At 42.2% G+C, this 15,133-nt stretch overlaps 2 protein-coding genes across 5 annotated transcripts in view; both read right to left on the reverse strand.

Annotated features, from left to right (window-relative positions):
• Nucleotides 1-135: 135 nt before the first annotated feature.
• Nucleotides 136-15,133, reverse strand: part of RpS11 (ribosomal protein S11) — a 352,472-nt gene continuing 337,474 nt past the window's right edge. The window contains exons 1-5 of one of the 3 annotated variants that reach the window (XM_003700298.3): nucleotides 1,393-1,550; nucleotides 1,028-1,153; nucleotides 755-960; nucleotides 426-575; nucleotides 136-241 (exon numbers count right to left, since the gene is read on the reverse strand). In XM_003700298.3, the coding sequence (XP_003700346.1) occupies nucleotides 452-575; nucleotides 755-960; nucleotides 1,028-1,153; nucleotides 1,393-1,404 (468 nt within the window). In that variant the 5' untranslated portion in view covers nucleotides 1,405-1,550 and the 3' untranslated portion in view covers nucleotides 136-241; nucleotides 426-451. Of the gene's footprint in view, nucleotides 242-425; nucleotides 576-754; nucleotides 961-1,027; nucleotides 1,156-1,392; nucleotides 1,551-15,133 lie in introns of those variants that run through there. The other 2 variants (XM_076536282.1, XM_076536281.1) reach the window with 2 other exon arrangements.
• Nucleotides 2,062-15,133, reverse strand: part of LOC100881119 (dual specificity protein phosphatase 10) — an 83,150-nt gene continuing 70,078 nt past the window's right edge. For both annotated transcript variants that reach the window (XM_012298572.2, XM_003700337.3), the window contains 2 exons: nucleotides 11,965-12,357; nucleotides 2,062-5,643 (listed from right to left, as the gene is read on the reverse strand). In XM_012298572.2, the coding sequence (XP_012153962.1) occupies nucleotides 5,330-5,643; nucleotides 11,965-12,357 (707 nt within the window). In that variant the 3' untranslated portion in view covers nucleotides 2,062-5,329. The remainder of the gene's footprint in view (nucleotides 5,644-11,964; nucleotides 12,358-15,133) is intronic.

Genomic DNA, 15,133 nt, shown 5'->3' on the forward strand with positions numbered 1-15,133 from the left:
TAAGACAACTGTTTTTTCTCGTTGAAATTTATAAAAATATATATTTTAACAAAAAAATGTCGTTCAATATCCCTCCCATCATTGCAACATACCCATATCATAAGGAAAATAATCACACTATTTTAATAAAAAAAATTTTGTACAGAAATGTTTATTTATTAATTTCAGATGTTACAAGTCATAAATCAGGATGGTAATTTTTGTCTTTGTAACCTTCGATTTACGACGGTGTTATCCTTCCCTGTAATAGAGTAAAGACGAATTATTATTTATTCATACAAATACTTCACGAGTACATTTTAAATCATGTTATAAAACTTCAGAAAACGAAATATCTTTCAATATTATAAATTCAGAAGACCGTCGTTATTTTCATCATTATGCAAATATTTAATATCAACTGATATACTTTCAATATTACTAACCATGATGTTCCACAACATCAATGACCTTAAAACTTCTTGAAACTTTTCTTTGAACCAGTTCCTTTGGAAACCTTCAAAACATTAAACCTAACTGTTTTACTGAGTGGCCTGCATTCACCTATAGTTACCACATCCCCAATTTCTACGTCTCTGTAAGAAACAGAAAGGAGCATAAATACTACGAACTACCTACCATTTAAAATACCGATAATGTAAAATATTTGTCAGTAGACGAATAAGTTACTTCACATAGTTCTTCAGAAGACCGTCGTCAATCTCATCATACAATAGTAATCTCAAAATGAACTATATAGAATCATGACACAAACCTGAAGCAAGGACTCAAGTGAACACTCATGTTCCGATGGCGTTTCTCAAATCGATTATATTTCCTGATGTAATGAAGGTAATCTCTACGTATAACAATTGTCCGTTGCATTTTCATTTTCTGCACAACACCAGTCAGAATGCGACCTCGTATAGAAATGTTACCGGTAAACGGACACTTCTTGTCAATGTAAGTTCCTTCAATTGCCTGTAAGGTAAACAGGTAAGTTAAACTTCTGATCATGCTAGGCTTCTTTAACGAAAGAAACACTTACCTCACGTGGTGTTTTGAAACCAAGCCCTACATTGCGGCTATATCTCATAGGCTTCCTCCTTTTGGGGCCCAAACCTTTCTTGCGGTTAAGAAAGATTGTAGGTTGCTTTTGAAACGCACGCTCGGTCTAAAAGCGTAGAAACACATCTTTATATCGCGCTGCTGGTAAAACGCTGTTTGTGCGACCTAACCACGTGTAGCAGTATTACAAGTTATACTCTTCTCACGATATTTCTAAGCGACTAATTCTTTCATCCCATTATGAAGTCCTACGTTAAATACAATCGTATACGTAATAATATTTAAAGGAACCCCAGACAAACGTGAAATATTATGCACATTAGAGCTACTAAATCGTACACGTACCTGATCTGCCATCTTGCCGTGTTGAAAGGGGAATGCAAACCGGAAAGCTGACCAACATCACTCGAGTAACCAGTAGAGCCAACATGAAGGAATGAGTAATAATTTTAGCGGGAATTTCAGAATTGCACTTCTTGAAATAAAAACGAACTTATACTTACTATTCTTGCAAAGTAATTAGCTTGAAAAGTTGAAAGGACTGGGAAAACATTTATGCGTGCGAGGAGGGTGCACACAGCGATAAACGATGGTGTCAGTAAAATATAGAGTTACGTATTTTTTCGAAATTAGAGACTTTTAGAATATTGTAGTAAGAGTTCAGTGTCCTAGGGATATAATAGAGCTGAAATTATGCTGTCACAAGTCTCTGAAAGCTCTGGAATATGAATTTTAAAATAATTGCTGGACCGAAAAAAGTCTAGCCATCTAGCAGCGAATGGCGGAACTAATTTTAGGACCTGCTGGAGGTAGGATTTAGTGCCGTTAGTTCCCGCGTTTCGCCGCTAGATGGCTAGACTTTTTTCGGTCCACATATTAAAAGAAATAAGTTTACTGCTGCCAATGAAGCTTTTTTTAATACTTTAAAAAAAAGCGCTTCTGTTTCTTTTTGGTTTAATATTATCTGTTATATACATTAAGGAAAAGAGAGGAATAAACAATACAAAAGTCACGTTTGCTGAGAAAACAAATCGACCACAAGCGTGTGCGATTTACACTTTTATTCATAAAATATCTTCTAATTAAATTTTGATATGATACAATGGTCTCTGTCCTCGCGTATGCGTATATTTTATGTTATATTCGGCTGTACATAAAAAAAAAGAGGAAAAAGAATCCGATCGAACGTCAATGTTTCCACAATGTTAATCCTTCCGCTACTTATCCGTTTGGAGAACGCGGCTGATTACATGGTTGTGAGCGGTCTTCTATAAACAGAGAAAGACAACAATACATCGATCCACGATCAATCACGATCTTACGGAGTCTTGCAAAGCAAAATGGACAAAGCGGGGTTCAAGACATAGCATATCGTTATAGGAACATGTTCGATTGTACAAATTAGGCACTCTAGTATACGGTGTCTTCTATTAATCAATTTTGTCGAACTACGAGAGCAACGGTTATGTACATATTTTATCCCATTTTAAGGTTTTGCTTCGTCGGTTCTAGATTCATCACGGATCGATGTATTTATTGTTTAAATTCTTTCACTTCCATACGTGTCTCATACAATACAACATAGGTTTTTCAAATTGAAAGTAATTTAGAAGTCAAAAATTCTGAAATTTGTTTGTAGAAAATCTGAAGGAAAAGGGGTAGATGCCCCAAGATCTAACCTGAACTGACTTTGACCAACACCTAAGTTGCATGCGACCATATTGTTACTATAATATAGTTTTTACAACGTCGATCGGTATCTTTTCGCTTGCGAATCTTTTTCATCGCCTGTGTCTTTGCTCTGCGGTTATTTACAACACACTATTCGCTACAATTTTTACAACGTCTACACGCGAAGCGTCACGAGATTCCACAAGATAGTTTCGTGACCCTCCGCGATTTACAAGAAAAGAAATGAAAAGGCGACGTCTCTTTGATATGTACCGTTTCCTCGAGAGAATTAGAGAATCTGAAGGAACTTTCTCTGTCTCGTATGCTATACATACAACATATATATTTATCTATATAATACGTGTCGCGAAACGAATAACTGTTTCACGCACGACAGGTCTCTGTTCTCTTATCGAGCGTTTTTCTTTTATTGTCACCAGTTTTGAGTCTCTAAAACGTAGAAAGGCATATCGGTATCGGTGATTCTTTTGAACAGCTGCTCGGTTCGATCAACAGCGGCGACGATTGTCGGTGTTCTGTTTGTATATACAAGTATTTCTAGCACGTTTCGCGTTCGATCCCTTAGGCCATTTGTTCGAGGTGCACCGAAGATCGAAATCACGTACGATTCATCTTTCTCGTTTTTATCGATTGGCTCGAGTGCTGTTCGTCGGTTAAAGTATAAAGTAGTTACACATCCGGATGACTCGAATGAACGCCACCCGTTTATTCATTTCGCATACTGTTCCCCAATAGGGGTAGAATCAAATTCAGATATTTTCCACTGTTATGCTCGAGGTGACAATTCATTCGAGTTGCACGGTACATCGATGTCGAACAATTCGGATAAAGTTCCACGCGCTAACATCTACGAATTTCATTTGAATAACCTGAGATAGATACACAGTGATGCGAGGTCAGATTTCGTACAATCCAATAAACGGAGAAAGTTCTCTCATACGCAAATCGTTTGAATTCGATGTCCGTTCAAAACATTATCTTTAAACTCGATGTAGCTTGTGTGTTTATGTACACGTTTCAACGGTCGTTACACAGTAATCGAAGCTTGAACTAAAAAGAAAAATCCGTGTTTTGGCATCTAATCCTCGGTTTAAAAATCGTGTCCCTCGAATTCTCGACGACGTTTACAATCTAATTGGCAGGGTCACATTTGAACTCACCCTTACGCTCTTATATCATATCATTACATATCCCAACAAACGACTAGATCACGATGGTTGGATCTCAACCAGATCCTTAAATGCTACGGAGCTCGTGGTCAAGCTAATTCCAAGTTAACGATATATTATTTTTATCAAATATAAACCACTTCGCTATCAAATAATATAGTTATACGAATACAGAGATACAAATAGGCAAAGGGGGGAAAACCGCAAATATCGATTCACGAATATTTACCACCATTTTTATCCACGCGCGCGTTTCTTCGAGGGCAAAACCCGGGTGCAATTTTTGCGAACATAAATCGTGAAATACACGTAATATATAATTACAGAAATTTCTCGTTTCTACGTGCGCGATCAGCGTTTCAAGCGGTGTCCCTCTCTAAACGCAGATGCAAAACACGGTGTCAATATAAAACGCACCCAACAAAAACAAAAAAGAAAACGCGAATTTGAGGACGCTGTTTAAAAAAATATACATGTCAAAGCAGAAACGAACGACAAAACGAATAAATCATTACGCGTGTGTATACAGATCGGCGATGGTGTGCCCGAGGAGTGCACGGAATAATGTATCGAATATTACAAATTTCGAAATAATTTCAAGTACATAAATTAGCAAATTTGAAAATTTGGAAGTAAATATAGAAATTTCAAAATGTACAGTTTTCGGATATCCAAATTTTCAAACTGAGAAAGTGGCTACAGTCGGTGTACGCCGTACTCCGTGCAGAGGAGCCTCGCCCATCACCGAGATAGACCTCTCCAACAAAACCGCCGTAAAAATAAAACGTACATGTTCTCGCCGCGTACAGAAGATGCCTACGTTAAAAAGGTTCACGATTTTCCGTGACGAACGCGAGTCTTACATGTATTTGTACCAACATAACTACGGAACACTGTCGCGTAAGTACACCTTTGACGACGATCGCACCAAGCTTCCGCGTGAACGTCCTTCCTCTGTCTCTCTCCCCTTCGAAAATATAAATAATACGCAGGATCGAGTCCGTGTCGGGAAGAGGTCGATTTTCCTACGATCTACCGTGATACCGCGTACAAAAATCGCGCGGTCAACGGGTCAGATATTCGCAACGCGTCAGAATCGATGACGATGGTTCCTCGAGGTCGAACGACGCTCTCCGATCTTCGTGAACAGAAATAATAAGTGTCTCTGTAAATCGTCAGCCTTTCCCGTTCGTGGGTAGCGCTAGGCGAAGGCACGTGTGTAGCAAGGTGAATTCGAGTTCTCTTCGCAAGGGGGCCAGGAAGAACGAACACGAGTTCGATTCGTACGGATGTACAGGATATGTGTATGCGTGTAGAGTGTCTTTCGACGGCGCGCTGGCTCGTTCTTCGATTCGCTGAAGAAAACCCGGAGAAGAAAGATCGCCGGGTCCCGTTGCCCGCTGCGTTGTCCGGAGGGCGCCTCACACGCTGCAACCGGACGTCACCTCCTCGCTGTTCTGCTGATGCGACCAGCGACACTGGTGACAACCTTTAGGCTCCTCCGGCGCGGATGCCACTCCGCCGGACGCCCTCAACCCTTGCTCCAGCTCCAACAGTTGGCCCATGAAATTCAAGTTCGGACTGATGATCGGCCGCGCGTTCTTCACCAGTTTGTACGCCTCCACCATCGACAGACCCTTGTGCCGCATGATGTACGCGATCGCGATCGTCGCGCTGCGAGATACGCCTGCTTGGCAATGGACCAGCACGCTGCTTCCGGCTTTTCGGGCTTCCTCTGTAATCACACAAACAAATATTTTTATTATCTCGCTTTCAGCTAGTTTTCTATTACAAACATAGGGGAGGGCAGCACTGTCTATGGAAGACGCATCGTGTGCGTCACGAGGAAATCAGAAATATATGAATGGGCAGCACTGTCTATGTAAGACGCATCGTGTGCGTCATGAAATAATAAATATATGAGAGGAGAGCAAAGTCTATGGAAGACGCACCGTGTGCGTCATGAAATTAAAAATATATGAGAGCACAGTCTATGGAAGACGCACCGTGTGCGTCATGAGGAAATCAGAAATATATGAATGGGCAGCACTGTCTATGTAAGACGCATCGTGTGCGTCATGAAATAATAAATATATGAGAGGAGAGCACAGTCTATGGAAGACGCACCGTGTGCGTCATGAGGAAATCAGAAATATATGAATGGGCAGCACTGTCTATGTAAGACGCATCGTGTGCGTCATGAAATAATAAATATATGAGAGGAGAGCACAGTCTATGGAAGACGCACCGTGTGCGTCACGAGGAGATTTAGAAATATATGAGAGGGCAGCACTGTTTATGTAAGACGCACCCTGTGCGTCATGAGGAGATACAGCAGCACAAATACAAGAGTATGTTAACCGAATGAGGTGGATTTTTAATATGTTGATACTTAGGTATTTTTGAGAATATGAAAATTTCGGGACATATCTGGAGATGTAAGAATTTGAGAACTTTGACGATCTAAGTATATTCCCTTGAATTTGAAGACATTTGGAAATATATGTAGTTTCGAAACACCCGACTCGTAATATTCGAATTTTGAGATAACAGTTTCCGTGAAAGTAACCGTATTCGAAGAGGAAATTCGAACTGCGTAGGTTCTCTCGTCGGGTCCCAAAGATAGGGGTCATCGACGCAGCCTCGGGGATCACGTCATCCACAATTTCTAGGAGGTGAATTACGAGCAAAACAAACGAGCGAGCGGGCAACTCGCTCGGATGACGCGAGATCGCGTTGTTGTAAACGATCAAACACAAAACCAGCCGTGTAACCCAAACAGGCGATTCGGTTACGTAACGCGGAGGGACGCTATCGTATCGCCAATGAGTCACGGTGACGCGCGCCTCTATCCTATGCAATGCGCTGGTGTATGTAATACACAAAGGGAGGGCATGAGAACCGCTGCAAGTGCGCATGTTAACGCACGCGGGACTACAAACAACGGAAAAAGCCGACGAATGTACCGTTTTTGCGGAAAACTTGCACGGAGGTTTCGACAGAGTACGAAGACATGAATATGGCATTATCTGTATGCATATGAATACATCTACATGAGTATAGGTACACGAGTATATGCATATGACAATATCTACGCGAATATAGGTACATGAGTGTATGCATATGTGCATATGTACATGAGTATATGAATATGAAACTGCATGTGTACGGACATGTGTATGTAACCATATGCATATGATACGTGTACATGAGTATATGAATATGAAACTGCATGTGTATGGACATGTGTATGGTAACCATATGCATATGATGCATGTACATGAGTATATGAATATGAGAATACATGTGTATGGATATACGTATGTAACCATATGCATATGTGTATACATATATACATGAGTATATGAATATGAGAACACATGTGTATGGATATATGTATTCCACCATATGTATATGAGTATATGAATATGAGAATACACGTGTATGGATATATGTAAGTAACCATATGCATATGTGTATATGTACTTGAGTATATGAATATGAGAGTGCACGTGTATGGTTATATGTAAGTAACCATATGCATATGGGTATATGTATTCCACCATATGCATATGAGTATATGTATGTACATCAGTATATGAGTATGAGAGTGCACGTGTATGGATATATGTAAGTGACCATATGCATATGTGTACATGTACATGAGTATATAAATATGAGAATACATGTGTATGGATATATGTATGCCACCATATGCATATGAGTATATGTATGTACATGAGTATATGAATATGAGAGTGCACGTGTATGGATATATGTAAGTGACCAAATGCATATGTGTACATGTACATGAGTACATGAATATGAGAGAGCATGTGTCTGGATATATATGACCATATGTATGAGTATATGAATATAAATGTTACGCCATGACGGTAAAAGATCATGCATGTACAGCACACAGTCTGCAACTGAGCATAAATAACGACTGTTCAAGAGCGTACATATACGATATTGGTACTTAACCCCAATTCTTCGAGTGCGTATATATACGTACGTAAATGTCCATTGTTGAGTGAATACGTATGTTATAACATCGAAAGGATTACTAAATTGCCTGCTACAATCTTTCATCTAAAAAAATAGATAAGTTATCTCTCAATTTGAAAGATTAAAGCTATTGGAGATTTCGAAAATCCCGGGGCCTAATCGCTAACGCGTGGCTAAACGACGATAAGCAGCGGGACCAATCTTATCTACGGATCGTTGCTCGCGTAATAGAAGTGGTGTAGGTAAACGTTAGTCGAGACAGGGAGGGGTGTATCGGCCCCTAAACGTTGTAACACAGGAGTTAGGGTGACGTGCGTGCGATCACTCGTGTAGACCCCGCGAGCAGACATCTGCTATGAGTCACAAATGACGAATGGCCAGACGGAGAAAGCGGGGAGGAAAGAGAGGAGCGGGAAAGAAAAGGGGTTTGCAAGAACTAGTGGAAAGCTGTGAGAGCTTTCTTGGGGATGAAGAGCCTGGGGAGTGGAAGCAGAAACTGGGGCGAATTAGAGGAAAAGTAGGAGAGGATATTTTGGTAATACACACGGGACATATGTGTACACAGTAACAAAAAGCTGTGACACCTGCCGCGATCCTGTAAATGATATCGTGTTCCGGGAAAAAGGTACTTGTTGCCTCGACGCTATACTTATCCTACATCATTCTTCGAAACGTTATTACCTTACAAAATATAGAAAAGATAGGTTTCTATGTAAAAGTGAAATCACAAACATGCTACATAAAATTTATAAAAGTGTAAAACATCTCGACAGATTCTGTAAAGCATCCGAGCAATCGGAAAGGAATTAACAGAAACGTTTCCGGAATTTAAATCGGAATTCCCGATGACATATTTTCCCTCGCCGCTCGTTTTTCCCTCATCGACGGCATTGCACCAGGCGGTTCGGTTTAACGGAAACAGGGTGTAACTAGCCGTTTCCGGTGGACCATTCACCGTGCGAGGACTAGAAGACGAAAGGCTTCCATTCATGAAACCATGAGTCATGGGTGCACGCGCGCACCATCGAATGCACACTCGTAAATCCCCATCATCACGGTGTTGGCCCAATGTCGGGCCTCCTTTGTTTGTGTTGTATGTTTACTGCACCGCATTCTGCTGTCCCGTACGGGGTCGTGTGTGTAACCGAACACAACGAACGCGAGTGCGTGCGTGTACCCCATACGCACATGCGCCCGAACACTTACACACGAGGGAGAGAGCCCTACCGAATGTGCAACTGGTGGAATGCTGTACCTGGCCAACCGTCCCCAACACCCGTAGGGACTGTTGCGTGAAATGAAGGGCACCTTGGTGCGTTGACCGTTAAGGAACCTCTCCATGGAGGACAAACAAAAGCAGAATTTAACCCTTTGTAGGTTCGAACCGTGTGGACCTTGAAATAGGTCTGAGGTACGTTCAAGGCATTATCAATATTCACCGGAATATTTCAATAGCTATAAAGTCTGAGTGCTGCATTGACACGCGTTATATTGCCATGCGCCGAATTTCAACATTCCGAATTTCTACGCAAGATATTGCTACGTAACGAATTGCTACTCGTCGAATTTCCACGCGTCATATCGCCACGCGCTATATTGCCACATACCGAATTTCTAAACGTCGAATTTCCTCGCATTATATCGCCATGCTCCGAACTTCTACGCGTTATACTGCCACGCACCGAATTTCGACGCGTCGAATTTCCTCGCGTTATATCGCCATGCTTCGAATTTCCACGTGTTATATCGCCACGCACCGAATTTCTATGCGTCAAATTTCCACGCGTTATATCGCCACGCACTGAATTTTAACACTCCGAACTTCCACGCGTTATATTGCCACGCACTGAATTTCGACGCGTCGAATTTCCTCGCGTTATATCGCCATGCTCCGAATTTCCACGCGTTATATCGCCACGCACCGAATTTCTATGCGTCAAATTTCCACGCGTTATATCGCCACGCACTGAATTTTAACACTCCGAACTTCCACGCGTTATATTGCCACGCACTGAATTTCGACGCGTCGAATTTCCTCGCGTTATATCGCCATGCTCCGAATTTCCACGCGTAATATCGCCACGCACCGAATTTCTATGCGTCAAATTTCCACGCGTTATATCACCACGCACTGAATTTCAACACTCCGAATTTCCACGTGTTATATCGCCACGCGTCGAATTTTCATGCATTATATTGCCACGCATCGAATTTCTACGCGTACAGTTTCCTCGCATTATATCGCCATGCTCCGAATTTCCGCTTATATCATCACGCACCGAATTTCTATGCGTTGAATTACCTCGCGTTATATCGCTACGCGATAAATTTTCACTTGTTATATGGCTATGTACCGAATTGCTACGCCTCGAATTTCCACAAGTTATATTGCCACGTTTCAAATTTCCTCGCGTTATATCGCCACGCACCGAATTGCTACGCGCCGGATTACCGTGTGATATACCGCACACCGAATTACTACGCATGCATTATATCATCTACGCATCGATTTTTAACATACCTAATCAACACACTATAAATCATGGACTTATTATCACGCATTATATGGTTAGGTTTGACCTATAACAATTCTTTCTACCAGATTCCTCCATACTTTCTGCAATGATCCACTTACGACGTTAAATAAGATCAAGAATAATAAGGTCGAATAAATTTCGAATTGCGAACGCAACGCGCAAGCGCACTCAGAGCGCGGCAAATACAAACAGATTATAGTAACCGAGGACACACCCATTCGAAAGAATTACTCATCGACAGCAGCTAACATCTCTTTGTGACTGCTCTCTCATCTCTTTCCCTCGCGATAAATTAAACGTAGCCTCCTCTCTAACCTCCTGACATTTTGCACCGTCAATGCAATTAGACCAATTTACCGCCGCCGTGGCGATCCTTGTATTTTTGTTGAATCACACGCAACAGGTTCGACAGCGTCAATGGAACGACCACACGTCGTCCGTTCAATGTCAGTATGGTACGCGTTGCTCGTTTCGACCTATTCAACTCTCGCTTCTCTTGTTACGCGATGAATGAGTATGATGTTTGCTAATTCCTGTGACTCGTTCTGCTTCCGAACAATTTATGGAGCTGAGTTTTATGAACGGTGGATTCTCATTCTAGTTTACTTTTACCGTCGGATTATTCCGTGAAATATACTGTACCGTTACTCCCGGAGAGTAATGGCCGATCTACATGAAACGGAGGAGTCACCCATTTCTTGACATTGCAGTTCATATAAAATATGCAATGTGCCTATTGCTATATCTTCGTGAAAGGGAGAAGTCACCCATTTATTGACATTGCAGTTTATGCAAAATATGCAATGTGACTACCTATTGCTATATCTTCATGAAACGGAGAAGTCAGCCGTTTGTTGACATTGCAGTTTATACAAAATATGCAATGTGACTACCTATTGCTATATCTTCATGAAACAGAGAAGTCACCCATTTCTTGACAATGCAGATTATACAAAATATGCAATGTGACTAATTATTGCTATATCTTCATGAAACGGAAGAGTCACTCATTTATTGACATTGCAGTTTATACAAAATATGCAATGTAACTACCTACTGCTATATCTTCATGAAACGGAGAAGTCACCCATTTATTGACAATGCAGTTTATACAAAATATGCAATGTGACTACCTATTGCTATATCTTCATGAAACGGAGAAGTCACCCATTTATTGACAATGCAGATTATACAAAATATGCAATGTGACTACCTATTGCTATATCTTCATGAAACGGAGAAGTCACCCATTTATTGACAATGCAATTTATACAAAATATGCAATGTGACTACCTATTGCTATATCTTCATGAAAGGGAGAAGTCACCCATTTATTGACATTGCAATTTATAGAAAATATACAACGTGACTACCTATTGCTATACCACACACGTGCGTCGATAATGAAAATGAACTCCACCCATGTGACTACGAATAATTTCTTCCAAAGTAGATCAGTGCTGCCTCGGAAGTTTTGCAAAAAGGAAATTGGTGAAAAGAGAACTCACCGATAAAGTCGAAGGCCTCCTCGAAGTACTGTTTCAGATTCTGGTGACCGGAATCCGAAGCAGGGATCTGTCTGTAGGTGATACCCCTCTCCTCGTGGTAACCAGGTAATTGGGAAGTGACGTTGAGGACTCTGGTGGCGCCTAGCGCTCTCAGGAGCTGAAGATCAGCCGCGTCCCTGCCGTTGCCGAGGTACAAGAACGGCAGGACTCGAGAGGCAGGATGACTGTCGATGTCCGCGGGTTGGGGAGTCGGTGGTCCAGACAGGCTCAACACCGGACAACCGGGTCCTGGACTCGGGCAACCGCTGACCGTCGATGGACCAGCTCCGCCTGCTGGGAGAAGCGTATCCTCGCAGAGGTCCCTGTGCCGCCTGTGGAACTCCTTGTGTCCACCTGGAACCGACCAGAAAAACGTGTTCGTTAGAAACGTAGGGCTTTCGGGTGCTGCAGGTTCGTTGGGTGCCTAAAAGAACAGCTGGGGAAGGCTCGATCGTGGGAACTGCTCGTGAGAAGTATCGGGTTGCTTTGAAACGGACGATACACCGTCCAGAAGGTACCCCTAGGGAAAATTGCGATGCGAGAGAAAGAGGATCCGCTGATGCATTTGCTACCTTGCGAATCTCCAAACACGTTTGGAGAATAGAAAGATTTGGGAGCTCAGGAACTTATAGAAATTGATGTTAGAATTTCTAAAAGATTTGGCAATCACAGTAAGTAATTTAATTTATACTCCTAACTGTAGTGGTCCTGCATTTGAGGCATTTGTATCAAATTGAACTACTGTTCCATACATCACACCGTATTATTATCCTACTTAATTTCCCTATATTTTTCTATACGTTCAAACATTTAAAAAGATCGAGAAAAGAATTAGCAGCGCACACTCCAGCGGCAAATTTTACATTACCATCGCAGTATGTAAGAATATGATCAACGGGAGTACTCATGAATCAGATATTCAGAACCGGACTTTCCGTGCAGAATTCGCAATTTTGAATGCTCAGCAAATAAAAGCGACGCAAAGGAAACGAGTCGAGTGTAGAAATTCCATTCCCGTTTCGTGTCCGTCCCGCGGAACACAATGCAATGATTCAGCTCCTAGTGAACCAAATTCTGGTCCGGCATTGTGTACTCAGCGATTTCTAGAGAAACGCGATGCTTAGCTAATACACCTTTCCGGCGTAACAGGTACTTCCGTGTGTTAAATTCGCACTGTTTGCGATGTAACCGCAAGCGCTCTTTCAACGCATCATTGGAGAACGAATCTTTGTAATATTCCACTGTGTACTTTCGGTGATTCTGGAAGCCTTATCAAAGTTGCACCGTAAATCTTCAATGTTGGAAGTCTGAGAGTCTTAAGAAACGTGGATGAGGCGGTCTAAGAGACCTGTTGTTAGTTGAGGATTCTGTTCAAGCTTTTTGAATTTTTATTTTTATGGAGATTGATGTTATATTATTTTGTTATGTGCTATATCGCCACTAATGAAATTAGTACACGTTACATTGCAACTCGTGGAATATATCGCCACGCGTCGAACTTCTACGGGTTATATCGCCACATGCTGAATTGCTACGTGTTATATTGCCACGCTACGAATTTCTTCGTGTTATATTGCCACGCTCTGAATTTCCTAGCGTTATTTCACAACGTTCCGAATTTCCTTGCGTTATGTCGCCACGCTCCGAATTTCCTAGCGTTGTTACGCAACGTTCGAATTTCCTCGCGTTATATTGCCACGCTTCGAATTTCCTCGCGTTATATTGCCACGCTTCGAATTTCCTAGCGTCATTACGCAACGTTCTGAATTTCCTCGCGTTATATTGCCACGCTTCGAATTTCCTAGCGTCGTTACGCAACGTTCCGAATTTCCTTGCGTTATATCGCCACACTTGGAATTTCCTAGCGTTGTTACGCAACGTTTCGAATTTCCTCGCGTTATATCGTCACGCTCCGAATTTCCTAGCGTTGTTATGCAACGTTTCGAATTTCCTCGCGTTATATTGCCACGCTCCGAATTTCCTAGCGTTGTTCCGCAACGTTCCGAATTTCCTCGCGTTATATCGCCACGTTCCGAGTTTCTTCGCGTTATATCGCCACGCTCCGAATTTCCTAGCGTTATTACGCAACGTTCCGAATTTCCCCGCGTTATATTGCCACGCTCCCAATTTCCTAGCGTTATTACGCAACGTTCCGAATTTCCTCGCGTTATATTGCCACGCTTCGAATTTCCTAGCGTTGTTACGCAACGTTCCGAATGTCCTCGCGTTATATTGTCACGCTCCGAATTTCCTAGCGTCGTTACGCAACGTTCCGGATATCCTCGCGTTATATCGCCACGTTCCGAATTTCTTCGCGTTATATCGCCACGCTCCGAATTTCCATTTGTTATATCACCACGCATCGAATTTCCTCACGTTACATCGCTACGCACCGAATTGCTACGCGCCAAATTCCCACTTGTTATATTGCCACGCGTCAAATTTCTACGCATTATATTACTACGCGTCGAATCGCTATATATCGAATTACTACACGTTATATTGCCAAGCACCGATTTATTACGCGTTGATTACCTTCCATTATATCGCCACGCGTGGAATTAATAGGCGTTACATCTCCACACCCCGAATTGCTAAATGTAACATCGTCAGAATTCATTTCGCCGCTTCCTATATCACAATCCTCCACAGCAGTGCACACCACACGACCATATACTACATCGCCACGTTGCATCCCTCTAAATAACTCTACGTGGAATTGTTCCCAACTTCCTGACGACCGCTGATCGATAAGTTAAACAGCTGCCGCTATATCCACAAGTGCAAACACACGATCAGAATGAAGAAAATCCATCAGGCGCGTGTAAGACCACGAGAAGAGGAAGCTAGAGGAGGAAACGTGGAAACCGCGAATAAACGACCGGGATAAAAATAAAGGAACGCCGGCAATAGAGCAGGATGATGAGAGAGGGGGGAAGAAGAAATGTGGGCTAAAAGTGTCTTCCTCTCCTGACCTGCAGCTCGTAAAGCCTGGCCTGGCTCAACGATGAGTCACTCTTTTAGCCCCCTGCCGTCGCACCGCCATGACCGCCAACCCCGTGTGTGCTGCTGGTGTCGCGAGGCCGATGATTATTCCGCAGTCACCGCAACTAAACTTCCTTTTCACAGG

The sequence above is a fragment of the Megachile rotundata genome, chromosome 10, assembly GCF_050947335.1.
Source record: "Megachile rotundata isolate GNS110a chromosome 10, iyMegRotu1, whole genome shotgun sequence".
NCBI classification, from domain to species: Eukaryota; Metazoa; Arthropoda; class Insecta; order Hymenoptera; family Megachilidae; genus Megachile; species Megachile rotundata.